The sequence below is a fragment of the Crocodylus siamensis genome, chromosome 1 (assembly GCF_052110815.1).
Source record: "Crocodylus siamensis isolate JL-2025a chromosome 1, ASM5211081v1, whole genome shotgun sequence".
NCBI lineage: Eukaryota > Metazoa > Chordata > Crocodylia > Crocodylidae > Crocodylus > Crocodylus siamensis.
This window is the reverse complement of record NC_143395.1, coordinates 152,197,481-152,224,729: the sequence shown is the minus strand read 5'-3', so window position 1 is coordinate 152,224,729 and position 27,249 is coordinate 152,197,481. Positions and strand designations below refer to the sequence as shown.

At 42.7% G+C, this 27,249-nt stretch overlaps 1 protein-coding gene across 2 annotated transcripts in view; it reads right to left on the bottom strand.

Annotated features, from left to right (window-relative positions):
• The window catches only part of TTC27 (tetratricopeptide repeat domain 27), a 221,063-nt gene that overhangs the window by 26,724 nt on the left and 167,090 nt on the right, over positions 1-27,249 (bottom strand). For both annotated transcript variants that reach the window (XM_090045604.1, XM_090045594.1), the window contains exons 13-15: positions 24,975-25,202; positions 8,925-9,023; positions 7,096-7,148 (exon numbers count right to left, since the gene is read on the bottom strand). In XM_090045604.1, the coding sequence (XP_089901730.1) occupies positions 7,096-7,148; positions 8,925-9,023; positions 24,975-25,202 (380 nt within the window). The remainder of the gene's footprint in view (positions 1-7,095; positions 7,149-8,924; positions 9,024-24,974; positions 25,203-27,249) is intronic.

Below are 27,249 nucleotides of genomic sequence, written 5' to 3'. Positions count from 1 at the left end.
CTGTGCCCCCATGAACCTAGGGACCCCAGCAGGGACCCCAGGACCCCTGACGAACCCTGGTATGCCCGCAGGTAAGCAGGGACCTGTGGAGGGAGGGACCTAGTCAGCTGGGAGTAGGCCGAGGAGGGTCACGCCCCCCCCCCCCTCGCTCCTACTTGGCCCAGCCCCCCATGGAGCCGTGCCCAAGGCCCTGCGTGAGTCCGTTAGGGTAGACAGTGCCAGCTGTAGCCAGGCCTCCAGTAGCATGACACGGATGGGCACACACCATACCCTGAGGTTCCCTTCAGGGTCTGCAGCCTCCCCCTCTGGTGCCTCAGAGACCTCCACCCAGATGGAGCCCATGGTTCTGGGCTCCATGCAGATGGAGCCTCTGGCTCTCGGCTGTGGGAGCTGCCTGTCGCATTTTCAGGCTCTGGGGCCCGGGAGCATGGCCACCTCCCCATGTTGGGTCTGCTTCCTACTGGGGTCTCTGGCGCGCCAGCTGGAGTAGCTCCAGGCCGCAGTTCAGAGACTGGATGCTGTCAGGGACTGTGAGCAGGAGGTTGACTCCTACTACCAGGCCCTTCTCCCCTGGGAGATGAAGGGTCGACCACGGTTGCTTTCCAGGACCGGGGAGGACTCAAGGACTTCCCATGCTGTCCATCCCAGGGGTTGGACCAAGGTGGTCAAGGACCCCAAGGCCCACTGCACCAAGGTCCCCCCACTGCTAGACCTTTGCAACAGGTATGAACCTCTTGCAGCCCCAGCAGAGCCTGCTAAGTTGCCAGCTCCTGCAGGAAACACAGGCTCTACTGTAGCTACCACCCCTAGTCTCCCTAAGATGAAATGCAAAGTGTTCGTCTTGGGAGACTCCCTCCTGAGGGGGACTGAGGGGGCATTCTGCTGCCCCAACCACTTAGCCCGGGAAGTCTGTTGCTTCCCAGGAGCCCAGATCCAAGACATTGTGGTGAAGATCCCTGAACTCCTCCAACCCACTGACCACTACCCTATGCTCCTCATCCATGTGGGCATTAATGACACAGCTCAGAGCGCTCCCAGCCCGATCATGAAGCACTACAGGGATTTGGGAGCGGGGCTTACGGGGCTGGGTTTCATAGATTTCATAGACATTAGGGCTGGAAGGCACCTCGGGAGATCATCGAGTCCAGCCCCCTGCCCAAAGGGCAGGAAGTCAGCTGGGGTCATAGGATCCCAGCAAGATAAGCATCCAATTTACTCCTGAAGGTGTTCAATGTAGGTGCTTGAACCACCTCCGCTGGCAGACTGTTCCAGACCTTGGGGGCTTGGACAGTAAAGAAATTCTTCCTTATGTCCAGCCTGAAACGGTCTTGCAGGAGTTTGTGACCGTTCAACCTCGTCATCCCTTGGGGCGCTCTGGTGAACAGACGTTCCCCCAGATCCTGGTGGTCACCCCTGATAAACTTATAGGTGGCCATCAGATCACCCCTGAGCCTGCGCTTTTCCAGGCAAAGAGTCCCATGGCTCTCAGCCTGTCATCGTAAGATCTGTTTTCCTGACCTCTGATCATGCGCGTGGCTCTCCTCTGGACTCCCTCAAGCTTCTCCACATCCTTTTTGAATTGTGGAGCCCAAAACTGGACGCAGTACTCCAGCTGCGGCCTCTCCAAGGCCGAGTACAAGGGGAGAATGACGTCCCGGGATTTGCTCGAGAAGCATCTATGGATGCACGCCAGCATTTTGGTCGCTTTACTAGCTGCAGCATCGCATTGGAGGCTCATGTTCATCTTGTGGTCAATGATGACCCCCAAGTCTTTTTCTTCTGTAGTGCTAACCAACGTAGCACTGCCGAGCCTATAACGGTGCTGCAGGTTTTTCCTCCCAAGGTGGAGAACCTTGCATTTTTCGGTGTTAAACACCATGAGGTTCTCGTCTGCCCATTTGCTGAGCTTGTCCAGGTCAGCCTGGATCACCCGCCTATCTTCTGGCATGGATGCTTTGCCCCAAAGTTTGGTGTCATCGGCGAACTTGGCCAGTCCACTCCTGACTCCAATGTCCACATCGTTAATGAAGATGTTGAACAGTATGGGTCCCACGACAGAGCCTTGAGGGACCCCACTGGTCACAGGGCACCACGATGAGTGACTGCCATCAATCACAACCCTCTGGGTCCGACCACGAAGCCAATTTCCCAGCCAGCGGATAGTGGTGGAGCCAAGGCCACAACTGGCCAGTTTGGCCAAGAGGTGATCATGGGATACCAGATCAAAAGCTTTTTTGAAGTCAAGATATATGACATCAATCTCTTCTCCCTCCTCCAGGTGATAGGTCACCTGGTCGTAGAAGGAAATGAGATTGGTCAAACAAGACCTACCCGCAACAAACCCGTGCTGGCTGTCCCTTAGAATGTTAGCCTGGGCTAGTCCCTCAAGGATGGCCTCCTTAAATAACTTTTCTAAGATCTTCCCCAGGATAGAAGTCAGGCTAATGGGCCTGTAGTTAGCCGGATCCACTCTCCTCCCTTTCTTGAAGATCGGCACCACATTGGCCTTCTTCCAGTCTTCGGGCACTACACCAGAGCGCCAGGAGTTTTCAAAGATCCGTGCCAGGGGCTGGGCTATGACGCTCGCCAGCTCCTTGAGTACCCTGGGGTGCAGGTTGTCAGGGCTGGCTGACTTGAAGGTATCCAGCTTCTCAAGGTGTTCCTTCACGAGGTCAGCATTGATGGAGGGTAGGGGATTCCCCTCACCCAGATTTCCCTGTCCCATAGCAGGCATGGGCATCCCGTGTGACTGATGAAAGACTGACGCAAAGTACCTATTTAATAGGTTGGCTTTTTCCTGGGCGTCAGTTGTCCCATCTGGTTTAGCAGGGGTCCAACATTGCCCTTGCTTTTCCTCCGGCTCCCCACATATCTGAAAAAGGACTTTTTGTTGTCCTTGATGCCTGAAGCTAGTTGGAGTTCATTTGCAGTCTTGGCTTTCCTGGTTTGGTCCCTGCAGGACTGGACCAGCGTGGAGTAATCCTCCTTGGAGGTGAATCCCGTCCTCCATCCTTTGTGGGCTTTCCTTTTTAGCCACAGTAGGTCCGCTAGGTCTCTGGAGAGCCAGGGGGACTGCTGTGCCTTCTTGCTGCCTTTCCTCCGTGTTGGAATAGATTTGGGTTGCAGGTGGTATTCTCATCGATCCTCCCAGTCTCGGGCTACGGGCTAAGGAGGGAAAGGAGGAGCCAGGTAGTGAACCAAAGACAAGACAAGGGCCCCCAAGGGGACTGTAGACAAGGCAAGGGCCCCCAAGGGGACACTTGCCTGCCTATATACAAATGACAGGACCTTGAGGAAAAAACAGGGGGAACTTGTCCTCCTGCTAAACACAAATAACTATGATGTCATAGGGATAATGGAGACCTGGTGGGACTCCACCCATGACTGGACCACAGGTATAGATGGCTACACCCTGTACAGGAGGGATCAAGTGGACAAAAGGGGTAGGGGTGTAGCTCTCTATGTCAAGGAGAGCTACATGTCCCTGCAAGCCAACATTGGCCCCCATGGTGGACTTGAGACCCTCTGGATTAAAATCTATGGGGAACACAGCACAGGAGATACTATGGTGGGAGTCTACTACAGACCCCCTACCCAGGGTCAAGACCTTGACCAGGAGTCTGCCAGGGAATTGGCTGAGGCCGCATGCTCCCGGTGCATGGTTGTCATGGGAGACTAACTACCCCGATATCTTGTGGGAGGAGCGCTCAGCCAAATCTGAGCAGTTGCAAAGCTTTCTCTCATGCGTGGATGACCTCCATCTGACTCAGGAAGTCTATAGCCTGATGAGAGGTAAAGCACCGCTCGACCTGGTACTGGAAACCAGGGACCACCTAATCAGCAACCTAATGATTGAAGGGAATCTGGGTGACAGTGACCATAAGCTGATCACCTTTACTATCTGCCGTAAAGCTGGCAAGTCAGTCAATAATACGGAAGTCCTCGACTTCAGGAAAGCTGACTTTGACAAGATCAGGAGGCTTGTCAGTGAGGCCCTAAAGGGCCACAACCCAAAGGGGAGGGGAGTTCAGGACGAGTGGTTGCTCCTCAAGGGAGAAATTCTGGATGCACGAGGAAAGTCTATTCTGTTTTGGAGGAAAGGCAGCAAAAGGGCACAGCAGCCCCCTTGGCTCTCCAGGGAACTAGCGGACCTCCTGCGTCTTAAAAGGAAGACCTACAAAGGATGGAAGACTGGAACCACCACCAAGGAGGAATACTCTGGTCTGGTTTGGACCTGCAGAGAGCAAACCCGGAAAGCCAAGGCTGCAACAGAACTCCAGCTACCTATAAATATTAAGGACAATAAAAAGTCCTTTTTCAGATATGTGGGGAGTTGGAGGAAAAGCAAGGGCAACACCGGATGCCTGCTAAACCAGATGGGACAACTGACAACCAATGCCCAGGAAAAAGCAAACTTGCTAAATGGGTACTTCGCATCAGCTTTTCACCAATCCCATGGGACACCCCTGCCCACTGTGGAACAAAGAGGCCCGGGTGAGGGAGATTCCTTACCATCCCTCAAGGCTGACCTGGTGAAAGAACACCTTGACAGGCTGGACACCTTCAAGTCAGCTGGCAGTTTCCAAGAAGTACAACCATTATGTCCTATACATAGTTCATGCTGTAGCTACTGATCTAACAACAGTGCTGGAAGCATCTAAAGATGCTGACTATACAGCTTTGCCAGCAACTGGCCTTTTCAGGCACCAGCATTTACTTCAGCCCTAACATTTTGAGGGAGTTTCTTTGTTGCATAATCTCCCACTGTAGAAAGTTATATTTAGCCAGTAGAGCTTGATAATATTTATCCGTATTTATCTTAATGGTGCCTACAAGAACATCTTTTATGTGGTTCCTTTCTCTAAACAATATGTTAAGGGCAGACAAACCTGTGTGGATTTTTCACAAGAAGCTGCAACAGCTGTAGCAGATGCGAAGGCCAGGTCTGAAAAGAACTACTCAAATCTCCTTCAAGACATTTGATATGTATGATCTGTTCCCTTGCAGCCTTTAGAAACTGTTTGAGACTATTCTTGAACAACTTCAAGAAGCGACTCTAAGATTCCTGCCATCTTCTTCTCCCAATTTAATTTTTACTTTTCTTTTTGTCCACTGGCTCTTTAAAATGATATAAAAAATCTTACAAAAACATACACAAATGTAACTACTAGAATAAGGTAGAACTTAAGGTCATAGTGCAACAATTATACTTCTGAAGCTGCACAAATGCACTCAGAGCAGAATCAGTATTCACATGGATAATTAGTTTGAAGAGCTACTCTGCCAGACCTACAGCAAGCTGTTTCTTGCACACATATGCCTCAATTGTAAAATCATTTCCTAACAGTTTAAAACACATGGAAGAGATCCACGTACACTTTGTAGCTGTGTCTTGTTGCTCGTGCAATAAGAAAGAAATGACTGGGAGTTGAAGCTAATTCAGCCCATTGTGTCTTCACAGCAGGTAAGGAGAATGTGAGGATGTTGGGCTTTGTTTCCAATATAATACACTGATTAAAAGATCCCACGCTCACATGTATGGGAAACAGAATGAATCCACAGCAACTGGACAACTGCTTGAAGAATAAAAATCTTATCCAACACTTCTTAGTTTTCTTACAGGCATCAAACATTTCACAGTTTTTCTTATGTGTTTCTCTGATATCATCACAAAAGTGGAGTCATAATAATGAAGTAAAAAAATAAAGCAGAACTGATTCCTTAATACTGCTTATACTCTATGCTGTGAATGGACAGAGGAAGTGTCATTTTGGTTAATAACAGTTCTAAATGGTGGGATATAAAGAGGGTGTGTCTGGTATGAAGTGCCCCAGCATACTTTTAGAAGTTGGGAAGTGAGAGTTAATAAGTCAGATGGGAGGAGAAAACACTGAAAACAGTGAAATCTGAGTGACTGTATTATTATCACCTTGACAAAGAATGGGTTTTATTTTTCTGAATGCAATGGGGAAAATGAATAAATGAGATATTGTCTAATTTAATCTCTCTGATTTTTGTAATCGATTGTGAAGCTCCTTCAAGACATTTCCATGGAGATGCAAGGAACTGCTGCACAGGACACTTAGTCAAGCAAGCTTGGTCTCTATGTTTATTTCTATTCCTCTTTTCAGCCTGAGTAGTCATTCTGTCCTTCAGTCTTTTCTTTCTATCTCCTCATCTACAATGTATTTCTTTACAATTTATTTTATCGTTTACCATTTAGTGTGAACTCACTGTTTCTCTGTCTCCTCTTTAGTTTGTTTCCTAAACTTTTACACAAATACAATTTTACTTGTATTAGATTTGTATCAGATTTTAAAATGGAACATAGCCAGTTTCAATACATTGAGTTTGATACTTTTTATTCTCAAGTTTCCTTCTTTTTGGTATAAGATAAACAGAGACAAAGTCCAAGTATAGAGTATTATCTTAGTAATATTGTTCTTAAATACTTAGCACTTGCAAAAATTGTGTTATTGAAAAGGTATAGCTATCAAGAGGATTAATTCAATAATGACTCAAGAAACAAAATTAATTAATAAGCTGTCTCTAGTTAGGTCTTCTTATATTAATGGTTAATTTGGAAGGAAAAGAACAAGCAGACCATTATGTAAGTGGATCTACATCTGCTTTCATGATGTGAATAATAAACTGCTTGTTTTTCCCTCAAATCTCCTGAGATGAATATAGCATGAATCAATATAAGATTGAATATATAGTCTGTTTTTAAAATGGACAGGTCTTTTTTGGCTTCATTCCAATTAGTTTCCAATTTTTATATGAGTAATTTTGATTGGTCTTTACTTAGAATATCGTGAGTGATGAATTAAAGCATTTAACAACTTTGGGTTCAAATAACTGCTTTCTTTACAAAGAATATTAAAATATATTTTCTGTATATAAATGAAATGAAATGTGATTGACTTCTAATTGGTATCATTGTAGGAGACCATGAGGGAGACTGGACTGAAAGGAAAAGAACTAGCATTAATGAGTAAACCACATCATACGAATAATATGTTCAGTGCTGGAGGAAAGGAAATCTGAAGTATTTATTTTGGAAGCAGTTTTCGCTAATCCCTTTGAAGTACTTACTTCTGTTTTAATCTGATATACGCAGTTGATAAATTGTTCCAGGCCTCAGCATTCTGCAATCACAACATGGGAGATGGTTAAAAAAAATCCACTTATTTAGGAAAAATCATTTGAATGAAACTATTATAAAATCAGTTGACACTATCCATTTTGCTCATCACACACATGTACATGCATTAATAAATGCACATTCACAATATAGTAAATACTGAGATGGTAATAATATCAAAATTGTAAAATATGCTTCGCAAACAGGTATTTTTATAATAGAAATGTTAAAATAATTTCTGCTCTGGATTGACATGCTGAGCTACATTTACGTATATGCAAATTTGGGGTAAGGCCACCAAGGACAGAGGATGGATAACTGGTATAAACTCAGTGGAAGAACAGATCCAGAATACTTTAGTGAAAATTACCCCTGCAGTATGTGGTAGCACGAGGCCTATAGAGAAGTTAAGTCCCATGTAAGATGTGTTGTGGAACCTTTTACGAGGCTTAAAAGTGGTGCAGAGATCTTGTGGCAGATTTCTGCACAAGACATTTCATCTGCTATAACTAAAAGCCTAATTCTGCGTTGTTTACCCACATATTAAATCCATATTTAAGCCACTGAGAAGTCATCTGCTCTGCTCATGTGAATGTGGACAGGACTAAGCTATATCAGAAAACAAAGAACATCAGGCATTTTTACACATGCAAGTGCTGCAATGCCGGGCGCTTTGCGAAGCACCTGACGCTGTGATGCTTACAGTTGTATAAGTGGCAAAACATGCGTCAGTGCTGACAAAATGGCAACGGCACACTTTTGAACGAAAACACCTCAGAGGTGCTTTAGTTCAAAAGTACCCCACTGCCATTTTCTGCCTCCTAACGCACATTTCGCTGCTTATACAACTGCACACAGTACAGTGCAGTTCACCTCAGCTCACGTGTGAAGCAGACTCGATTAATTGGATCTCCAGCATGTCACAGGAAAAAAAGTAGGTGTATAAATGCCCATAGCTTCCATAAATGTTGGAAGTCATTCACTGTATTCTAACAATTCAGATTCATCTGTAAAAGACTATGCACAACCAGGCTGGATTATTGCTTATTTTTCTTGTTGTTTTTTTAAACAATATTCTTGTGAGGTGGAGTCCCCTGTTGTTCAGTGGTAGAAGCCCTGTCTACCACACAGGAGACCTGGGTTTGATTCCCAGACACATATAACTACAGGTGTAAAGGCACCAAACATCTGGACTCAGTCTGGTCTTTAGATTCTGTCTCAGTGGCCTAAAGAGAGGATGGAAAGTCTCCACTCCTCCAAAAATTCATGCCCAGACATATGCATCAAAGGTCTGGGTGGCCTTCATGCATACACCATGATCCAGGAGGATTGATGGTTGCCACCACAATTCCTGTAAGGTTGTAAGCCTCTTCACCTTCATCAAATACACATGTACTTTAAAAGGGGTATCCAGCTTTTAAGCTTGCTCACGTTGCAGTGCTGGACATGTGCTGGTTTGATGCGTGCCTGTAAAATGAATAATAAATGCCTCTGGCACTCATGAACTAACTGTAGCTTCATGTTTAAGTACCATAACAAAGGCCAACTCTCTACCATTTCTTTACTGAATGATTCTAATGGAGAGTAGCATACCAATTTCACAGAAAAACTGGTTAAAAGCAGCAGATGCAGCTGAAGATTTTTTTTTAAACACATCTGCTTTACTCACAGGGTAAAGGAATAGACCAAAATATTTCTTGGTAATAGACATCCTTCTTGCTTTCAGATAAACTATTACATGAGTAGGGAGTGAATACAATCTTTGATAAATAATACATACGTCAGGTTCCAACGTCACGCAACGCTGAAATGCTCTGGCAGCACCTTCATAGTCTTCCAAAGCTAAGTAGGCACAGCCCAAAGAAAACCATACACCCAACTAAAAAGAAAATACAAAATAAAGGGAATTCAGCATACCTGCTCTTACAATTGAAACAACCTTAGGTTCTTGCATGGTCAGATATACATAGCATTTGTTGGTTTTATCATAAAGCATTGCATTCTATTTTATACCACATATACAATCTTGTATTATAATGGTAATATCTTACAGAATCTATGGGAATCATTTATTCACCACTGCAGCCAGAGTCTAATAGTGAACAACGAAGTACATTGGTTTAAAAAATGGAAGTGAATGATATGTGTAAAGGGGTACGTATTTGTCATATCTTGTGAGAAAAATATATGCATTTTGGGACATGGTTATAAACAGAATTCTCATTGATAGACAACTTGTTCTGCATTTGTAAAAATACTCTAACAAAAATTGATAAATTATTTAAAATAGTATTTCAAAATTACAGCTCTTACATTTTGGTTACAATATTATTTTTTCACTCATTCCATTTTTTAAAACAGTAATAACAATTTAAGAATATAGAAAGTTGCTCAGAAATGTATTATTTAGACTTGTTTTAAATAATGGAGAAATTTTGCCAACAAACTTTAGTCAGCAATAACCTACCAACAACTCTAATCAGATTTTGTGCAACTTGTGTTACAGAGAAACATAAAACATGACAAGTTCTTTTGAGACCTATTGATGTATGTATTTAAAAGCTTCTGCACAAGTTTGTCAAAATACTAACTTTGCCAACAGCTGCAAGTGATAGAGTACGATGCTTCTGAGCAAGTCATATAATTCAGACAGGCATCGAGTCCTAAATACACTGACAGAACATTTTCTGGGTCTCTTGTAGATTCAATTAAAGCAGAAGATGGGGGGAAGCAAACCTGATTTTAACACTTCATAATATTTTTAGGAAATGCTAGGAAATTTTTCCAGATTCTGCTATCTAGTGCAAAAAACAAACCAAGCCAAAACTTCCTCAGTCAAACTGCCAAGATAAGATTAGTGGAAAGAATCACCGTTTTAAAAGAAAGAAAAAAGTGTGTCAGATTATGTTGCTCTTAATTCACGATGAATAATCCTGGATAGAACGAATAGTAAAGAAGCCAGAGGCTGGTCTGCTTACAAGAAAGGCAGTCAGTGAAGATGTAAATTGAGCAGTCAGTGGGTGAGAGAGGCTGGGGTGTGGGGGGATTAATGGCCAGAATGAGTTTTTCCTTTAAACATGTATCAAACCTTGCAAACACCAGAAGCAAACTTCCTCAGGTCCAAAGCACACTGAATGGATCCAGACCATACCAGGACAAGACATGCAAAACCTGCCAACACATCTCCACCACACTCACAATTACTATACCCCACAACAGAACCATCATAATTCCTGGATCCTACAGCGGCACTTCCAGAAACATAATACATCTCATCCAATGCACCAAATGCCCTGATGGAAAATACATAGGAGAGACCAAACAACAACCGCGCACGAGAATGAAGGCACATAGGAAATCTATCAAACCCAAGAACAGCCTATCACCGGCGGGGTTACATTTCTCACAAGTAAAACCACTCTCTCCAATCTCTCAATTCTAATCCTGAAAGGGAATTTACAAAACACTTTTCAAAGATGAGCCTATGAACTTCACTTCATAAATCTCCTGGACTAATCATGGACTAAATATAAACATTGGATTTATGATACAGTATAACCTGCCTGATATCTGATTCCCCAGGTACCTCTCCACTATTTACCTGCTACTGTCATTCCCCTTCCCCCTAGCTTGTCTCTCACACACTGACTCCTCAATTTACATCTTCACTGACTGCCTTTCTTGCATGCATACCAGTCTCTGGCCTTTTTACTATTGTTCACTTGGCATGTTTTACAACTGAAACATCAGGTCTGAACTATTACAGACGATTAAATACACTTACTCCAAACACACAGAAGCCTCAGTTTGCTTGACTCCAATCTAGGAAATGTCATTACCCAAATGAAGTGCATCAGTAAGCAAAATAGATTTCTCAAACTGATGTGCAGTTGCTCTAGGCCAAAGCAAAGGCCTGCAATTATTGGTATTTTCTACCTGAAGTAATAAAAATCACTGCAGAAGAAAAGTATATGATAGACAGAAACTGCCTGCCAATAAGGTTGCATGCATAGGTGTGCTTAGATCTAACAAACTTTAACTGTTCTGGGGTGCAATTCTTGATGCTGGGTGTCTATATAAGACTGTTCTTGGTTTTTAGGGGATTTTTTTCAGGTGAAGTGCTCCAGTCATTTCCAGAACAAGACTAGGGAAAAAAGTTGTTTTCTCCATATCAAAAATTCTGGTAATCTTTTCTTTGGTAAGTACCATGCAGGCAATTTTTTGCTTAGGAGCAGAGATTTGAAGTTTGTCAGAGGGCGATGTCAAGGATAAGCCTTCACTATTCCCATGAAACCTCATTCAAATGTATACAAGTTATTAAGATTTTGACAAAGAAAAACACATTTCACATATTCTCAGCAGAAACTGTAGAGCAGTAATTCTCAACCAAGGTGCTGCAGCACCTCGGGGTTCCTTGAGATCTTTTTAAGGGTGCCACAAGGTGCCGCACTATGTTAGAACAGTTAGATGGGCAAATATGATTCACAAGATAAACCCAGAGATTTCAAAAAGAGTCCATAGTATTAAAGTTATTCTGACGTGCTGTGGTCTTTCCAAGTTTTTTGTAACAGAAAAACTGCTCTATTATTTTTCTGTAGTCAAAAAAAGACATGAAAACTGGGAGCTGGCATCTTCCAAGGGGTACCCCTCAAATGTGAAAAGACAGAACTTCTGGAGAGTTAACAGCTCAACTACCCAAAGGTTTTGTGTTCACTGAGTATGCTCCAGGGTAGGACTGAATAGGACACACTGCAGTTGTAGCTCTGGGCTGCTGCACGCTGTGGTGGATCTTGATAAAGCAAGTGAAAATAAGGAGTTTGTTGCTTTTTTACTTCTAGTGCAATAGCTGCTAGGCTCAGATAACATGCAGGTGAAAGGTGCTTGACTTAAATATAAAGAGAACAAGAGCTAAATCTTAGTTGGGGAGACACTGTGAGAAGTTTAGCACAGATGAGAAGAGAAGGGACATAGAGGCTGTTGGGGAGAAGAAAAAAAGCTGGAACTCGGGGACACTTAAAGAAGGTGCTATGCTGCAGACACATTAGGACTGAAGGATGTACTTTTGAACCAAGTGAGATGGGAGGGCAGTGAGGATGGGGCATGTGGGTTTGGGCTTGACTGGAGCCAAGGTAAGGGACAGACCAGAAAAGTTTCTTGCAAGGGGACCTGGAACTGGTTGGGTAAAGGTAATGGGGATATGGGGATAAGCAAACAGAAGAGTAAAAGACTCAGATTAGCAGGTGAAAAAAAGTCTGGAACTGGAAATAGTGGAGGAAAGATGTAAATGGAGAGCCCAGCATGGGATGTAAAGGCATGGGAAGAGGAGACTGGGGCAAAGAACCAGCAGTGAAGAACAGATAATAAGATTCAGACAGTTGGAGGGGGCAGTGGTAAAGGAGTCATGACTAGGGGAAGACAACTTAAGATTTCTGAGTCTCACTCATTTTTCTGCTATCAGCTAACGTCTATGAAACCTACACACCATGCTTCCCATCTCCCTTCTGAAGATGGGCCACAGAAAAACCATGGAGGATCAGGAACTGAAAGGCCAAGATCTCAAGGTCAGAAGGAGCTTCAGCTTCTCCTTACTCTAGAAGACACTCTAGGTTGGCTTCTGGGGTACTCAGAGAGGCCAGATAAGGTAAGAGGTCCTGAATAGATCCCTTGACAACAAAAGTAAATTATATTTTTTCAGTATTCTGCTTTACTGAAATAATGTTTAGGTGTCCTTTGGACATTTAGATAGGGTACGTGTACTGCCTGCAGGTATCTGTGATTAGAAAACGAGGAAAATGACATTTTTACATTTGATAAACAGTGAACATGTTATTAAGAATCAAGTTTAAAAGATGGAGTTTAGAACAATTGTGTGTGGAAGGAATAATATGAATGTTATTAGGTAGGGCATCAAATCTGTTGGCTCTACTGGCTGATGTAATAATTTCTCTGAAGCAAGTAACCAACTAAAAGGTAGTATAAGGAACTTTGTCAAGTATTCAAAAAAGAATTCTGTCAAGGCTTGCAGAACTAGGTTGAAGTTCTTTTTTGGCATAGGGGGCCAATGGTTGCATTTGTGCCCCCTGCTCCCCATCCTTCTTGTAGCAATGCTTAGAGTTTCCCGCCCCGGCCCTGTTTGGTTACCTGTTTAAGCTGGTAACCAAAGCAAATGAAATGAAGGAAGTGAAACTCCCGGCACACTGGGTGCAGGGGGAGAGGTTGGCCAGAACAGGTAACTAAACATCCAATCCATGGGGCAGGCGGGCAGGTTACAGAATAAACGTAGCCACCACCGCCGGCTGTGTGGGGTCCCCTGTGGCCGCAGGTTTCACAGATAGGACAGGCTGGCCCTGGTCACATTGTGTGATAAGAACTCTGAAGGGCCTGAGCAGCACCGCCACAAGCCAGCGCCTGGAGGCCAAGGCTCCCTCCCTGCCCCCGTCCCCCTCATCGGTCTGCCACTGCATAAAGGTTGCTGACCTGAAGCTCATGTTTGGTGACTGATTAGGAAAACGGAGATAAGACTTAACTTTTCTTCTTTTCAAGATTTAGAGCAGATGCAAGCGCATGAAGATAATTTAGGCTTTGTCTAAATCTGGAATTTGAAGGCAACTTTATAATAAGAAACTAAAAGGTTGTAATTCTCTTTAAATCACTGGGAAAATGCTTTCCATATAATCTGTATTGTAAATATCTTTAGATATAGAAAACAGTGTTTCTATATCAATAATCTATGAAAATTGAGAAATTCCTACTCCTCAAATACATATATACACACCATAATTTTAATTTTTTTAGGTTCTATGATATAAAATTAAAACTTGGGCTCCAGAGATATCATACTACTTAAATACATACTATTTATGTGCATGTAGATACAATAGCCTGTAATCTTGCCTAAAGAAATTAGTTTTAAAAGTTTGTAGTTATGATTAGAGTCAAGGAGACCCTCGAGAAAAGCATTATCTGAATATGTTTTTTACTCTTTCATTTCCTGCAGTCAGTCTGCCCAGAAATTATGTTCCTCTTAAATACTCCACACTGATAGCTTTAAACTACAAAATTCTCATGGCACAGAGGCTACACTATGATGGGAGCTTCTAGTTCAACCCTGTTTAGTTATTTAAATTACCTCTGTCCCATTGCCAGTCACTACAATGATGACTGATATGCAAAAGAGAATTCTGAGTATAACACTTTCATTGCATTATTTGAAGCTTTAAATCTAGTTGTACTTTATGGCAAATTTACTTCCACAGTATAATAGTTTTCCCAATGCTAAGCGATGACCTACCTGTTTCAAATCCAAACAGGCTATCGTACAAAGTTACAAGTCAAACAATTTAGTTTGATTAATCCAGAAAAATGATGTTTTTGTTCCTGCCAAGCTCCCATTAAAATATCCTGTGATCTGGCAGTTGAAGGTGATAGCCCAAAATGTTAACTGAAATATTCTCTTTCAAGAAGATGAAAACTTGTAACGAATCATTATGGAGAAGTGCTTATTATATGATATCAGAATCATGAACCATTAGATCTAACCACAGTAGATATTGCCACACAGATGCTGTAATTGTTAGATAACTTATTGGACAAGCTTTTTGATCTGCTAACAGTTAGAATAAATAAACACATGGATGTCAGAAAACTGGTCTGAAGATGGGCAAGATATTGAGAGCTTGAGAACTCCTTATGTTTGGTTAATAAATAATTTGTGTTCAAGCAAAGAACTATATTCCTTTTGATAGTATGTTGAATTGCTCTCTCAAATAACAAAGCTTAGAGAAGATTATCTAAAGTAGTGGGAATAAAAATATTTTTTTCCTCTTAGTTTAACAGCTCATTATAACCCTGGCTTTGGACATTGTTCCTTGCATCTGTAAGGTATCAAACTGTGAGGCAATTATGGATTCTCTTATCCCAACTTGTATAACTGAAATATGGAATTGAGGGTGGAAACAGACTGACATTTCATATGTGCCACCATTAAACACTTGGGGCAAACTATGAGCAAATAGATGTTGCTATCCTTTGTCCTGCCACATGAAAGGAAAATCAGAGTGGTGACAAAAGGGAATCTTAGGTGCCTCTCCATAAGTGGGCAAGCCCCACTTTTCCTGCTTAGCCAGACCCACTCCCCACGATCACAGGGAAAGCAAGGAGATCACCATCAAGGGTGGGACAAAGGGTGATGCATGTTTCAATCCAGTGAAGCAGATGAGCTGTGCTGAAACACATTGTGGTACAGGAAATCTGCTTCATTTGGTAACATCTGTTTCTAGCCTGAGTTTTACAGGTAAAACAAAATCTGAGTCTTAGTGTCCTCTCTAAACGTTATGGGCTTCATCGCTGAATCAAGAACTCAGAGAATTTACAAGTAAATCAATCACTTAATGAGTTAAACTATAAAATGAGTCGTTTAAGACATTCATCACTTATTAAGCTTTTTCTGGTCTCAAATTATGCCAGTAATAGTATATAACAGACTATTCAAACTTTCCACGTTGCTAAAATTCAACACAGTCTCATGCACAGTTTATATTTGAAGCTATTTGCATGCAATTACAGCTAAATTAGCCATTGTTGCAAGCATTCTTCTGATTACAGACAACGAGACATAGCCTGGTCAGTAATTAGGTCACTCCAGTGAGGCCCTGACAGAGATAATTAACTGATTGCTTTTCCTTTCCATTTTATTGTTATGCTATAATGAGTCAACAATATGAGGTGAACCGCACACATGTTAAATGGTCTTACTGGCTGATTATATAGCTGCCAACTATTGCTGGAATGACCCCAGCCCATTTTATGCAAGTCTTTGCAGTGAAAATATAAGTCAGATACCTTAGTTCACAGGGAGCAGACTCAAAAAAACCTATAAGGAAGAATGATCAATTTCTCTTCCTAAATAAACAAACAAAAACAACACCCATATTTCTGAAAACTACTAGATGCAGTTCAGAAAAAAAATCAGAAACTTTTTTGATCAGTGCTGTAAAGGAAGACTAAATTATATGCAATATATAACATATTTACCCGAATCATTCATAACTGTGTGGACTATTAATTATCACAACTTTTTCTTGTGCTAAGCCTTTTGTATGGATTCATTTTAGGCAGATCTTTAAAAGAAAATGGAGTGGTATTCATTCACCCAACTGGTCTTGCTTTGCCTTTTAACTAGACATTCCTAGGAGCAAGAAGAAAGAATTTTCTGTCCTATAATGAAGAAGGCTGTTCATTTTTATTTTTCTTGGATTGGCTTTCATTTTAAGCTTCGTTTGGATAAAACAGAAAATAAAAAGCATCTCTCAGCAGAAAACTTTACTTTTATGTTTAAAAGGCCAACCAACTCTAACTAAACTCCACCTGATTTCAGATGGACTTTTGTCTGAGTAATGGTGCTTGAATTTGACCATGTTTGTATTACCTGAAGGAGACAGAGAGCAGAAAGATGAGGATAGATTTTTCTTCCATTTTAGATTCCAAGATATATAGTGATCTGATATCCATGCATGATTAAGAACAGGACTCTGACTCACTAGAACAGCAGGTGGCCAACCTTTCTGGCATGTGTTGCCAAAAATTGCCCTGAATCCTTCCTAAGCACCATTCTAACCCCTTCCCCTGCCCAATCTGCTGCTCTACTTTCTGCAGTTGTGTTGCCTCTGATCTTGTGTGCCACCCACAAATGGAAGAACTAGGGATCACAAAATAAAACCAGTAGGTAGGTAAGAAACTAACAAAAGGCCGTTTTTCACAAAGCGTGTAACTGAAGTGTAGAATTCATTGCCACAAAATGTGGAAGCTGACAATTCAAACAGATGCAAAAAAGGGGCAGGACAAATGCCTGGAGAAACAGTGCATCAGCAGCTATTGAGCATGAGAATTAGGGATACAGCTTGTGAATCAGAACTTCCTACATTTTAAATGTTGGAGGCTGTCAGTGGAAGAACAGTGGAAAAACCCCCTGGTAACATGCTTCTCACTCTCTTTCAGCATCTGCTCTCTGCCACTGTGTGATACAGGATGCTGAACAAGTTAGACCCATGGTCTGACCTAGTAAATGGCAGTTCTTACATTCTTATGGCATGGCATGTTTGCTGCAGATCAGCCACCCCTGCACTAGAATCAAATGTACTAAGCGTTGAAGCATTTTGAAATGTAAATTTTAAAAGTGATGGGGAAAGGCCCTAACATTTATTCTACAGGAAGACTGGAGGATTTCATAGATTTCATAGACATTAGGGCTGGATGGGACCTTGGAAGATCGTTGAGTCCAGCCCCCACCCAAAGGGCAGGAAGTCAGCTGGGGTCATAGGATCCCTGCAAGATGAGCATCCAATTTGCTCTTGAAGGTGTTCAATGTAGGTGCTTGAACCACCTCCGATGGCAGGCTGTTCCAGACCTTGGGGGCTCAGACAGTAAAGAAATTCTTCCTTATGTCCAGCCTGAAATGGTCTTGCAGTAGGTTATGACTGTTTGACCTCATCATCCCTTGGGGTGCTCTGTTGAACAAACGTTCCCCCAGATACTGGTGGTCACCCCTGATAAACTTATAGGTGGCCATCAGATCATTCCTGAGCTTGAGCTTTTCCAAGCTCAAGAGCCCCATGGCTCTCAGTCTGTCATCGTAAGGTCTGTTTTCCTGACCTCTGGTCATGAACGCGGCTCTTCTCCGCACTCTCTCAAGCTTCTCCACATCCTTTTTGAATTGTGGAGCCCAAAACTGGACGCAGTCCTCCAGCTGTGGCCTCACCAAGGCTGAGTACAAGGGGAGAACGATGCCCCGGGATTTGCTTGAGAAGTATCTATGGATGCAAGCCAGTGTTTTGGTCACTTTACTAGCCACAGCATCGCATTGCAGGCTCATGTTCACCTTGTGGTCAATGATGACCCCCAAGTCTTTCTTCCGTAGTGCTAGCCAGTGCAGCACTGCCAAGCCCATAAGGATGCTGCAGGTTTTTCCTCCCAAGGTGGAGAACCTTGCATTTTTCAATGTTAAACACCATCAGGTTCTCCTCCACCCATTTGCTAAACCTGTCCAGGTCAGCCTGGATCACCTGCCTGTCTTCTGGTGTAGATGCTTTGCCCCAAAGTTTGGTGTCATCGGCGAACTTGGCCAGTCCGCTTCTGACTCCAATGTCCACATCATTAATGAAGATATTGAACAACATAGGTCCAAGGACAGAGTCTTGGGGGACCCCACTGGTCACAGGACATCATGATGAGTGACTGCCATCAATTACCACACTCTGGGTCCAACCACAGAGCCAATTTCCCAGCCAGCGAATCGTGGTGGACCCAAGGCCACAATTTGCCAGTTTTGCCAAGAGGTGATCATGGAATACTAGATTGAAGGCTTTTTTGAAGTCAAGATATATGACATCAATCTCTTCTCCCTTGTCCAGGTGATAGGTCACCTGGTCGTAGAAGGTAATGAGATTGGTCAAACAAGACATACCCGCAACAAACCCATGCTGGCTGTCCGTCAGGATGTTGGCATCAGCCAGTCCATTAAGGATGGCCTCTTTAATATACTTTTCTAAGACCTTCCCCGGGACAGAAGTCAGGCTGATGGGCCTATAGTTACCCGGATCCACTTTCCACCCTTTCTTGAAGATAGGCACCACACTGGCCTTCTTCCAGTCTTCAGGCACTACACCAGAGCGCCACTTTTCAAAGATTCGTGCCAGGGGCTGGGTTATGATGCTGGCCAGCTCCTTGAGTACCCTGGGGTGTAGCTAGTTAGGGCCAGCTGACTTGAAGGTATCCAGCTTCTCAAGGTGTTTCTTCACAAGGTCAGCATTAATGGAGGGCAGGGGATCTCCCTCACCTGGACCTCCCTGTCCCGTACCAGGCACAGGCGTCCCATGGGACTGATGAAAGACTGACACAAGGTACCCATTTAATAGGGTGGCTTTTTCCTAGGCATCTGGTTCAGCAGGGGTCCAATGTTGCCCTTGCTTTTCCTCCCCACATATCTGAAAAACGACTTTTTATTGTCCCTGATGCTCGAAGCTAGTTGGAGTTCAGTTGCAGCCTTGGCTTTCCTGGTTTGCTCCCTGCAGGACCGGACCAGTGCAGAATAATCCTCCTTGGAGGTGAATCCCATCCTCCATCCTTTGTAGGCCTTTCTTTTTAGACTCAGGAGGTCTGCTAGATCCCTGGAGAGCCAGGGGGACTGCTGTGCCCTCTTGCTGCCTTTCCTCAGAGACGGAATCGAATTAGCTTGTGCATTGAGGATCACTCCCTTGAGGAGCAACCACTCTTCTTGAACTCCCCTCTCCTTGGGGTCGTCATCCCTTAAGGCTTCACTGACAAGCCTCCTGAGCTTGTCAAAGTCAGCTTTCCTGAAGTCAAGGACTTCTATGTTGCTGACTGACTTGCCAGCTTTACGGTGGATGGTGATGGTGATCAGGTCATGGTCGCTGTCATCCAGCTTCCCATCAATCACTAAGTCGCCGATTAGGTCATTCCCAGTAGCCAGTACCCAGTTGAGCAATGCTTTACCTCTCGTTGGCCCACAGACTTCTTGAGTCAGGTAGAGGTCATCCACACACAATAGGAAGCTTTGCAACCGCTTGGATTTTGCTGAGTGATCCTCCCATGACATGTCCAGGTAACTGAAGTCACCCATGACAACCACAGTCCTGGAGCATGTGGCCTCAGCCAGTTCCTGGGAAAACTCCTGGTCAAGCTCTTGACTTTGAGTGGGAAGTCTGTAGTAGACTCCCACCGTTGTGTACCCTGTGCCATGTTCCCCACGGATTTTAACCCAGAGGGTCTCCAGTCGTCCACCCTGGTCACCAATATCAGCTTGCAGGGATGCGTAGCTTTCCTTAACATAGAGAGCTACACCCCTGCCCCTTTTACCTACATGATCCCTCCTGTATGGGGTATAGCCATCTATACCCATGGTCCAGTCATGGGTGGAGTCCCACCACATCTCCGTTATCCCTATGACATCATAATTATTTCCATTAAGCAGGAGGACGAGCTGCTCCTGCTTATTCCCCAAGCTCCTGTCATTTGTGTGTAGGCAGGCAAGTGTCCCCTTGCCCACAGATTGTACCAGGGCTGGGCTCCCTTAAGTGCCTTGGCCTCCTGGCTTTGCAAGGGTTGCTCAGCAGGCCAGCAGTGGCGATAGTCCCCACGTCCCCCAATGGGCTTAGTTTAAAGCCCAGTGGAGCAGGTCAGCCAGTCTGGCTGAGAAGAGCCCCCTCCCCAGCGGAGAGAGGTAGAGGCCATCTCTTCCCAGCACCTCACTGCCTCTCTCGACAAAGAGCGGGCTGTGGTCATGGAAGCCAAAGGCTTTCCTATGACACCAGTGCCGCAGTCTTTGGTTAACTATGTGGATCCCCCTCTCCCTTCTCAGCCCATATCCCAAGACTGGGAGGATCAATGAGAACACCACCTGTGTCCCCAGACCCTTTAGCTCCACTCCCAAATCCCTGTAGTGCCTCATGACCCGCCTGGGAGTGCTCCGAGCTGTGTCACTGGTGCCCACATGAATAAGGAGCATGGGATAGGAAGTTTGTATGGAATTCCAAGTACTGGCTGTGGAAAGAGAAGAGATGGGGGGGGGGGGGAACTATATTACATCTTCTTACAGGCCCGGGGTTATGAAGAGTACTGTAACAGATCATAAAGGCAGGAAGGAAATAAATATAGACTGCTGAAATCTTTGTAGGAGGAGTCTTGTTGGAGCTGCAATTGAACATAAGACCAGTCCAAAAAGTGAAGATGACTAAAAATGTATCTCTTTATGAAGAGGGGAAGGTTTAGGTGTATATAATAAAACCAGTTAAAACTGTAAGGCAAGTGTCCCACGCTGCACTAATTCCAGAGAGTGTCAAAAACAGAGAAAGAGAAAAATATTTCTAACAAACAAAAAAGAATGCAAAAAAAATGCCAATTATCTTAATATTTAGAAAGGGTGAGCTTGGGTAAAAGTTCTTCAAACTGAGTATTAGGGTTTTACAGTTAAGGCACTCTGGAGATCTGGGCTCATTTCCTGCTCTACCTCAGACTTTTTATGTGACTACAGGCTAGTCACTTAGTATCTCTATGCCTCACTTAGCCATCTGTACAATAGGGATAATCATAGGCGACACGTGGGGGAGACAGACATGTGACACCCCTGAGATTGGCAGCTGCCAAAGCCACCACCGGCTTCTGTGGGCAGTCACTGCTTGCCACCTGCCCCCCCTCGCCACTGACACGGCTGGTGGCATCTGCAGGCCACCACTTGCCATCATGATGCCCCCCTAGTCTCAGGGGGCACCAGTCATTCTTGGGGATATTATTTCCTTCACTCATCTTATCCAGGTAAACTCTTCAGAATGGGGACTATCTTTAACTATACGTCCAGTAATAAAACTAGCATTAGGGAACCGAACCAGTATTTATTTGGGTTTGATTCAGATGAATTAAGTTGGTTCAAGTTCAGTTCCGGTTCAAGCTATCAAAAAAAAAAAATTGTGGGTTGGCTACTAGTTCACACTGGTTCTAATTTCTTTCATGTATAGCATAGAGGTAATTTACTAATTTCAGAATATGAAATAGGCTATTAAACAAATATTTTTTACTTTGTAATACTTAAAGTTTACACAAGTAGTTTTTTTAACTTGACTGCATTTGACTTCAACTTTACACAACTTTGGCAGGGTTTATGTGTTGTCAAAACAACTACTTTTCATGAACAATTTGTCTGATCAAACTAAAATAACATCCTTCTGATATCTGCTCTGTCATATTGGACCTCTGTGCATACAGAATAAATCTGAGGCTGAAAAGGTTCTTTCAACACTCACTTGGTGTTCCTGGAACTGCCATTACAATTTCTGCCAGCTGATACAGTTCATGCACAGCATTTTTCTGGAGTTCCCAGTATTTGAATGTGTCTTCCTTCTTATTGAGATACGGCTCATCTGCAAATGACTCATGATGTGGCCCTATCTTTTCAGGGGCTTTCTTTTGTCCAGATCTCTTTTTCTCTCTGGACAGGTCATGAGCTTTAAGAAGAGAGTCCAATTGATTAACTGACCTTTCAGTTTCTGGCATATGCAAACTTTGATTCTAGAATAATTCCATTGATTTCAACTTCTTCTGAATGAAGCATTTCCATTTTTGTCCATGCATTTGTTAAACGAAATGTTGTCTTGACTCACAATATATGCAAAAGGAAGTCTATCTATTCTCCACGGAGGTTAACCATGCCCACTAATGGTCACTTGTTGAGCAGCTAAATAGTTGGTTTTGCAAGAGGAGGGAAGGGATACAGCAGTCCTTCCTGGGAGGATCAGTGAGAAGTTGCATGAATGCCACCTTTTACAACTATTTACTTACTAATTAGTTTTTATTTGGTAGGTTGTCAGAAGAAAACAGAGCACAAGCAGCTCCTTCTCTTCTTTTCCCCTTCCCTTACATTTGTGGGCTGGTCTCCTTTCATTCCTATTCTGTTCCCTTATAATACAGAGAAAATGTGCTACAACTAGTATTTGAGATGCAGCTAGTAAGGGACATAAAACAGAATTAAAAGGGATTCTACAACTATGTTGAAAGTAAAAGGAAGAACAGAGAAAACACAAGTCCCTTATAAAACCAGGGAACTACAGACTAGTCAGCCTGTCCTTGATACCTGGAAACATCAATGAGCAGGTATTCAAGGACTCCACTGTGAAGCACCTAGAAGAAAACAAGGTGATCAGGAACAGCCAGCATGGATTCACCATGACTAAGGTGACAGGCTCTGAGGATGGGGAGAGAGCAGTGGATGTTATGTTCCTTGACTATAGCAAGGCTTTTGATACCATCTCTCACGACATTCTCATTAACACAAAAGGGAAATACAGACAAGATGAAAGTACTGTAAAAGTACAAGTAGTCCTCAATGGCTCAGTGTCTAGCTGGGAAGAGGTATCAAGTGTCAAAGAACTGGTTCAAACTGGGTCTTTGTTCTGGTTTGACTCCCTGCTTGGAGTGTTGTAGCCAAAATGGTCCAGGAAATATGTAAGAAGCAAGGTCTCATTGGACAACCTGTGTGGTTGGGACAGATGATATGCATTCAGGTACAAATGGTTCTCCTTCTGGTCAGGTCACCTAAATGAGAGCACTTTTTCTGGAAAGTTTAATATCTTTGACTATATGTTCACATGCTAGACAGATCAGGACTCTGATCTTGATTGAGGCCTTTAGACATTACTATAATATGAATGAACGGCCACAGCCACAAGCATAATAATGGTTCTAGATCTCTTCAAAGGCAGATAGAGAACAAACAACTTCATGGCACTGGGGAGAGATTCCTGTAGTCAAATTAAATGGTAGCTATATACCTTAGAACTTGTAAGGAACAGTGTAGAAAGCCAATTTCACTAAAATCACCTCTCCAGTGGAGTAACTGATTACACACTTAAAACAGACATTAAAATAAATTACTGCAAAATGTTGGAAAGTATAAGGTTACCATTACCAGATGTTTCACAAAGGAAATTAATTTGACGTGACAAGCTGAATGCCTGGTTTTGGTTCTTACAGCTGAGTGCAGAACTTGCTTCAGCATAACTCTCTCTGTGACAATGGGATAAGTTTAGATCGGGGTGTCCAACATACAGTCTTTGGGCCTAATCTCACCAATGAAGCCACTCTATCCAGCCTGCTGGACTACTGGCATGGCCCTGAGGAGTGGATTGTTGCAGAAAGCTAATCGCTGGCAGGAGGGTATGCAAGGGCTAACGAAGTCTTCATCGCCACTATTGCACTCCTGCTTCTTTGGCTGCTGGCTGCCACTGCCTGTACTATGCTTCAACCAGATCTGGAGCTGCTGCCATGGCAGGGGGCACGCAGTAGTGTCGGCTCCAGCATGTGGCAGGAGACGATACTCAGGGCCCAAGAGGTGACCATCCCAACAAAAAGCAAGGGGGGCAAGAGTGCCCAAAAGCCCCCCTGGCTCACCAAGGGCGTACGGGAATGCCTGATTGCCAAAAAGGCGGCGTACACCCAATGGAAGTGGGGTGCTATCTCCAAAGAGAAGTATACCTCCTCTGCTCAGGCCTGTAGGGGGGCTGTCAGGAAAGCTAAGGCGGACATAGAGCTAGGACTAGTGTCCAAAATCAAAGATAACAAAAAGTCCTTTTTCAAATATATAGACTTATATATAAGTCCTCCTGCATAGTGCTGATTTATGTTATTTAGATATGCCATGATCATGACCATTTGGGAGTAGTTATACATTTTCAGCTGTCTTAGGCTCTTGTAGATACTGTGGACGAAAAGTTGTAGGTACACACAGAAGGCCTAGACATAAAAGCATATATACCTATGTCCCTTATTTTACTTCTTCTAGACAGGATCTTTGCAACTTTTTTAGACTTGAGGTACTCCTTGGAAAATGCCAGCTCCTAGTTTTCACATATTTTTTTGACTACAGAAAAATAACAAAACAATTCTGTTGCAAAGAACTCAGAAAGACCTCAGCAGGCAAGAATGTTTTCACACTATGAATTCTTACTTGAAATTTCTGGGTTTATCCTGCGATTCATAACTGCACACCAACCAATGTTAACATTGTACAGTACCCTTCAGCATCCTAAAAAGGATCTCATAGCACCTTGGTTGTGACTCACTGTCCTACACAGCGCTCTTAATCTCTCACTTTGAAAAGCAGCAATACTTACCATATTAACACATTAAACAAAAAAAAGTACAAGCTATTACTTTAGTTGTGAACAGAGTTAACCTGCTTAACATTCCAAGAAACAGATTTTAAAGGCACAACACAATTAGAAAGTAACCTGCAAAGTATAAAAAATTGCGTTTATTTCCTAACCTGCATGGGGTTGATCTGCACTGAACGTTCAAAACACTCCACACATTCTCTGAACTCCTTGTTGTGAAGATGAAGGAGGCCCTTCGAGCGCTGGGCCCGGGCACTGCGATGCTTGGATAACTCCCATGCTTTGTCATAGTACTGGTGATCTCTAAGAATATCACCAAGCAAGCAATATAATCCTGGTGTTTCCTTCTTCTCTAACTCCCGCCTCAAGACTTCTTCTGCCTATTAGAAAACAGAGGAAATGACCCTTAATAGGAAATACCGTAGTCAAACTAATCACATACTACTTAACACTTCCATATTTTATGCTTGTATCGGTTTCTTATATAATAAAAACATATAAATTTGAAAAAATAGTGCCTTGAACAAAGCCTATCAAAGATAAATCTGAAATTTGTTCCATAGGTTGCTTTTCATCTAAAGCCCAAGGACCAACATTTAAGCAGTGTTATTAAATTTCTATTCACACTTGTGTGGTCACATGAATCTCCATGCACAGTTTATATAGGTTAAAGGCTAAGGTTAATATATTGTTTATGCAATTCTACTTCAGTAAATGAAGTTATTTCAGAAACCAAATTTTACCTCCAAATTGACATCTCAAAGTAGATAAGGTGAAGACGTAAACTTTTACTTTTCCAGGCAAGCAAAAGACTTTGTGAAAGAAGAATCTTTCTCACTTTGATTTTGAAAAACAGGAGAATCTGAAAGTGCTGCTGTTAATATGTTATGGTAGTCCAGCAGTCTTTGTATTTACAAGTCAAAGTGAGGAGTTATCACATTCCCTGTTCATAGCTCACCCACATCTTTTACCTAAAAAGAGCAAAGAGTCATCTTGCAAATCCAGTTTGGATCTCCGTTTTGAAAGTGCAGTGCCACCACTTCTAGGATACTGAGCAATCCCCTACCTGTTCTTTTAACCTTCTTTGTTTGAAAACATTCAGAATTCCCTGCTCAGTTTTGCCATTTCCTCATCCCAATTTTTCCTTCTCTAAAAGCAGTGTGTGTCCAGTATGTTCTGTATTCACTTCAGCTAGTTATAGGTTACTACTGTTTACAAAACATGCAAATGAGAGTCATAGTTTTTTATGATCTCCCTAAATAAATAAATACCTTGGTAGGTGATGAAATCAGTTGCCCAAATTTGATTCCACTCCCCGCTCAAAATGTAACAGTGTTGCATAGATTACCTAATTCAATTCTATGTAAATTTCCTATTTTAATGATATGTTAGAACAGTAAGAAATCATGACTACATAAAATAAATTTTGCTACACAACCAAGGTTAGTAGCATTTATTGGTCATACTCCTCCTCAGTAGCTAGTTCATTTGCCAGAAGAGGCTGCACTGTTGATCCTCACATAAATAGGAGTATTCCTTTTTTTGTTTTAATGAAAACTATTTCCTTTCACACTCCCAGATAACCTCTAGGGAACTGGACAAAATGGCTGCTGCGTATGTAGTCTTTTTCTGTTCTTCCTCAGTCTTAATCTTAGGTTTATCTTGGACCATCAATAAAGTACAAGGATCCCATTTAGGAATCATCTTTAAAAGAATGAACCCTTTCAAAAATGTCACTTTGTTGTGAAGTTTTTTCCATCTCTGATATAGTAGCACTACATCTCACTGTCATCTTTGTTAAGTGAAGTATTAACAGAAATATAACGTCTAGAAAAATTTGAAGGGTGTAAACACCTAGAAGGGAGAGGAAGGGTTTTGGTTTGTATAGGAATATAAAGCCGGCAGAGACAGAACCAAATGAAGAGGAAGAAAATTTTAGGTTGAATAAAAGAAAAAAACCCTGTTTAATAGTAAGAGTTTTTAAGCAGTGAAGCAAAGTTATAGAAACTGTGTTACTTCAGACATTCACAATTAGATTGAGGAAAGCATTATAAATATAGCTTAATAAGACTATTGTGCTGCCAAAGGGAAAGAATAGATGAGGATTTGTTTGGTTTTTTTAAGCCAAATCTCTAATTTCTATGTCTAATTAAATGAATACATATTGATAATTTATCTCAAGGACTAATTAACAGAGAAAACTGCATACTTTAAGATATGTCGTAATCACAGGAGGCACCATCTGGAATTACAGGCCAGCTTTTTATAAGATTCAAATTCTGCTGTGAGCTGCAGCTATGAGGTGAAAAGTGCACTGCATGCTCCTAAACCCTCAGTCTCTGTGTGGTAGTGCCTAGTACTATTATGCACTAGACCAACCGGCCAGCACTTTACTAATTGCATTTATATTTAGTGCATAAAAACCGC